Genomic DNA, 4,182 nt, shown 5'->3' with positions numbered 1-4,182 from the left:
CCCCAATAACCGACCCCAAAACCCCCATAACGGCGCGGGCGGCCCCGAGCGCTACGAGGGGTTCTGCGTGGACACTGCAGTGACCAATCCCACACCCCAAAACCGACCCCAAACCCCAATAACCGACCCCAATACCCCAATAACCGACCCCAAAACCCCAAACCCGACCCCACAGGAGAACCCGTACGTGATGCGCGTGGGCGGCGCGGGCGGCCCCGAGCGCTACGAGGGGTTCTGCGTGGACATGCTGCGCGAGCTGGCGGCGCTGCTCAAGTTCCGCTTCCACATCAAGCTGGTGGAGGACGGGCTCTACGGGGCGCCCGAGCCCAGCGGCTCCTGGACCGGCATGGTGGGCGAGCTCATCAACCGGGTACGGCCAGAAACCCCACAGGGAAAAATTCCATAATGGAAAAATCCTATTGGGAAAAATCCCATACAGAAAATCCCATTGGGAAAAATCCCATAGGGAAATCCCATAAGGGAAATCCCCAAAGGAGCCCAAGGGCTCCTGGACCGGCATGGTGGGCGAGCTCATCAACCGGGTACGGCCAGAAACAACCCCGTAACGGAAACCCCATTGGGAAAAATCCCATTGGGAAAAATCCCATAAAGAAAATCCCATAATGAAAACCCGTAAGGGAAATCCCATAAAGAAAATCCCATAATGGAAATCCCATAAGGGAAATCCCATAGGGAAAAATCCCGTAAGGAAAATCCCATAAAGGAAATCCCATAGGGAAAAATCCCATAGGGAAATCCCATAAGGGCAATCCCATAATGGAAATCCCATAATGGAAATCCCATAGGGAAAAATCCCTTAAGGAAAATCCCATAAGGGAAATCCTATAGAGAAAATCCCATTGGGAAAAATCCCACAAGGAAAATCCGATAAGGAAAAACCCCATAGGGAAAAACCCCTATAGGGAAAATCCCATAAAGGAAATCTCATAGGGAAAATCCCATAATGGAAATGCCATTGGGAAAAATCCCATAAGGGAAATCCCATAATGGAAATCCCATACGGGAAATCCCATAGGGAAAAACCCCTATAGGGAAAATCCCATAAAGGAAATCTCATAGGGAAAAATCCCATTGGGAAAATCCTACAAGGAAAATCCCATAGGGAAATCCCATAAGGGAAATCCCATTGGGAAAAATCCCATAATGGAAATCCCCTAAGGAGCCCAGCGGCTCCTGGACCGGCATGGTGGGCGAGCTCATCAACCGGGTACGGAGAGAAACAACCCCGTAATGGAAACCCCGTAATGGAAAAATCCCATTGGGAAAAATCCCATAAAGAAAATCCCATAATGAAAACCCGTAAGGGAAATCCCATAAAGAAAATCCCATAATGGAAATCCCATAACGGAAATCCCATAGGGAGAAAGCCCATAAGGGAAATCCCATAATGGAAACCCGTAAGGGAAATCCCATAATGAAAATCCTATAGAGAAAATCCCATTGGGAAAAACCCCGTAGGGAAAAATCCTGTAAAAAAAATCCCATAGGGAAAAAATCCCAAAGGGAAAAATCCCATAAGGGAAATCCCATAATGGAAACCCGTAAGGGAAATCCCATAATGAAAATCCTATAGAGAAAATCCCATTGGGAAAAACCCCGTAGGGAAAAATCCTGTAAAAAAAATCCCATAGGGAAAAAATCCCAAAGGGAAAAATCCCATAAGGGAAATCCCATAATGGAAACCCGTAAGGGAAATCCCATAATGAAAATCCTATAGAGAAAATCCCATTGGGAAAAACCCCGTAGGGAAAAATCCTGTAAAAAAAATCCCATAGGGAAAAAATCCCAAAGGGAAAAATCCCATAAGGGAAATCCCATAATGGAAATCCCATTGGGAAAAATCCCATAGTGAAAATCCCATTGGGAAAAAATGTACAAGGAAAACCCCATAAGGGAAATCCTGTAATGGAAACCCGTAAGGGAAATCCCATAATGAAAATCCCATAGGGAAAATCCCATTGGGAAAATCCCATAAGGGAAAAATCCCATAACGGAAATCCCATAAAGGAAATCCCATAATGAAAATCCCATAGGGAAAAATCCCATAGGGAAAATCCCATAAGGGAAATCCCATAATGAAAACCCTATAGAGAAAATCCCATTGGGAAAATCCCATAAAAAATCCCATAGAGAAAAACCCCATAAGGGAAATCCCATAAGGGAAATCCCATTGGGAAAAATCCCGTAAAAAAAAAATCCCATAGGGAAAAATCCCATACAGAAAATCCCATAGGGAAAAATCCCATAATGGAAATCCTATAGGGAAAATCCCATTGGGAAAATCCCATTCCTGTCTGACCCCACATTTTTGGGGTTTTTGGGGTTTTCATCCCCAGGATTTTTTGGGTCGTTTTGGGGTCCCTGACCCCCCTGTTTTGGGGTTTTTTTGGGTTTTTTTGGGGGTCCCTGACCCCCCTGTTTTGGGGGTTTTTTTGGGGGTCCCTGACCCCCCTGTTTTGGGGGTTTTTTTGGGGGTCCCTGACCCCCCTGTTTTGGGGGTTTTTTTGGGGGTCCCTGACCCCCCTGTTTTGGGGGTTTTTTTGGGGGTCCCTGACCCCCCTGTTTTGGGGGTTTTTTTGGGGGTCCCTGACCCCCCTGTTTTGGGGGTTTTTTTGGGGGTCCCTGACCCCCCTGTTTTGGGGGTTTTTTTGGGGGTCCCTGACCCCCCTGTTTTGGGGGTTTTTTTGGGGGTCCCTGACCCCCCTGTTTTGGGGGTTTTTTTGGGGGTCCCTGACCCCCCTGTTTTGGGGGTTTTTTTGGGGGTCCCTGACCCCCCTGTTTTGGGGGTTTTTTTGGGTCCCTGATCCCCCCAGTTTTGGGGTTTTTTTTGGGGATTTTCTTGGGTTTTTTTCGGGGCTGTTTTGGGGTCCCTGACCCCCTGTTTTGGGGTTTTTTTTGGGGATTTTCTTGGGTTTTTTTCGGGGCTGTTTTGGGGGTTTTTTTGGGTCCCTGATCCCCCCAGTTTTGGGGTTTTTTTTGGGGTTGTTTTGGAGTTCCTGACCCCCCGTTTTTGGGGTTTTTTTGGGGTTTTTTTTGGGGCTGTTTTGGGGTCCCTGACCCCCCGTTTTTGGGGTTGTTTTGGGGTTGTTTTGGTGTTCCTGACCCCCAGTTTTCAGGTTTTTTTCGGGGTTGGTTTTGGGTGTTTTTTGGGGTTGTTTTGGGGTCCCTGACCCCCTGTTTTGGAGTCCCTGACCCCCCGTTTTTGGGGTTTTTTTGGGGGTTTTTTTGGGGGCTGTTTTGGGGTCCCTGACCCCCCCATTTTGGGGGGTTTTTTTTGGCGTTGTTTTGGGGTTTTTTTTGGGTTGTTTTGGGGTTTTTTTGGGGTTGTTTTGGGGTCCCTGACCCCCTGTTTTCGGGGTTTTTTCGGGGTTGTTTTTGGGTTTTTTGGGGTCCCTGACCCCGCATTTTGGGGTTTTTTTGGCATTGTTTTGGGGTTGTTTTGGGGGTGTTTTTGGGGTCCCTGACCCCCCGTTTTTGGGGTTGGTTTTGGGTTTTTTTGGGGTTTTTTTTGGGTCCCTGACCCCCCGTTTGGTTTTTTTTTTTGGCGTTGTTTTGGGGTTGTTTTGGGGTTGTTTTGGGGTGTTTTTGGGGTCCCTGACCCCCCGTTTTCGGGGTGTTTTCAGGGTTTTTTCGGGGTTGTTTTTGGGTATTTTTGGGGTTTTTTTTTGGATCCCTGATCCCCCGTTTTCGGGGGTTTTTGGCGTTGTTTTGGCGTTGTTTTGGGGTTGTTTTTTGGGTCCCTGACGCCCCATTTTTGGGGGTTTTTTTGGTTTTTTTTTGGGGTTGTTTTTGGGTTGTTTTGGGTTTTTTTTGGCGTTGTTTTGGGGTTTTTTGGGGTCCCTGACCCCCCGTTTTTGGGGTTGTTTTGGGGTTGTTTTGGAGTTCCTGACCCCCTGTTTTTGAGGTTGTTTTGGGGTCCCTGACCCCCCGTTTTTGGTTTTTTTTTGGGGTTTTTTTGGGGTTGTTTTGGGTTTTTTTTGGGGTCCCTGACCCCCCGTTTTCGGGGGTTGTTTTTGGGTTTTTTTGGGTTTTTTTTGGGGTCCCTGACCCCCCGTTTAGGGGTGTTTTTGGCTCCCCCAGAAAGCCGACCTGGCGGTGGCCGCGTTCACCATCACGGCCGAGCGCGAGAAGGTGATCGACTTCTCCAAGCCCTTCATGACC

The 4,182-nt window shown here is 47.9% G+C and overlaps 1 protein-coding gene across 1 annotated transcript; it reads left to right on the top strand.

Moving 5' to 3' along the window:
* Positions 1-172: 172 nt before the first annotated feature.
* On the top strand, positions 173-4,179 carry LOC121348258 (glutamate receptor ionotropic, kainate 5-like; the record flags this gene model as incomplete). The annotated part of the gene is made up of 2 exons (XM_041427573.1): positions 173-370; positions 4,102-4,179. Coding segments are annotated over exons 1-2 (258 nt in total), but the record flags the coding sequence as incomplete, so codon positions are not given.
* Between the last annotated feature and the right edge of the window lie 3 nt (positions 4,180-4,182).

This window comes from Onychostruthus taczanowskii, unplaced genomic scaffold (genome assembly GCF_017590055.1).
Source record: "Onychostruthus taczanowskii isolate IOZ18803 unplaced genomic scaffold, ASM1759005v1 scaffold1163, whole genome shotgun sequence".
NCBI classification, from domain to species: Eukaryota; Metazoa; Chordata; class Aves; order Passeriformes; family Passeridae; genus Onychostruthus; species Onychostruthus taczanowskii.
Note: the sequence above shows the minus strand (reverse complement) of the source record. Positions and strands in the feature narration are given on the sequence as shown.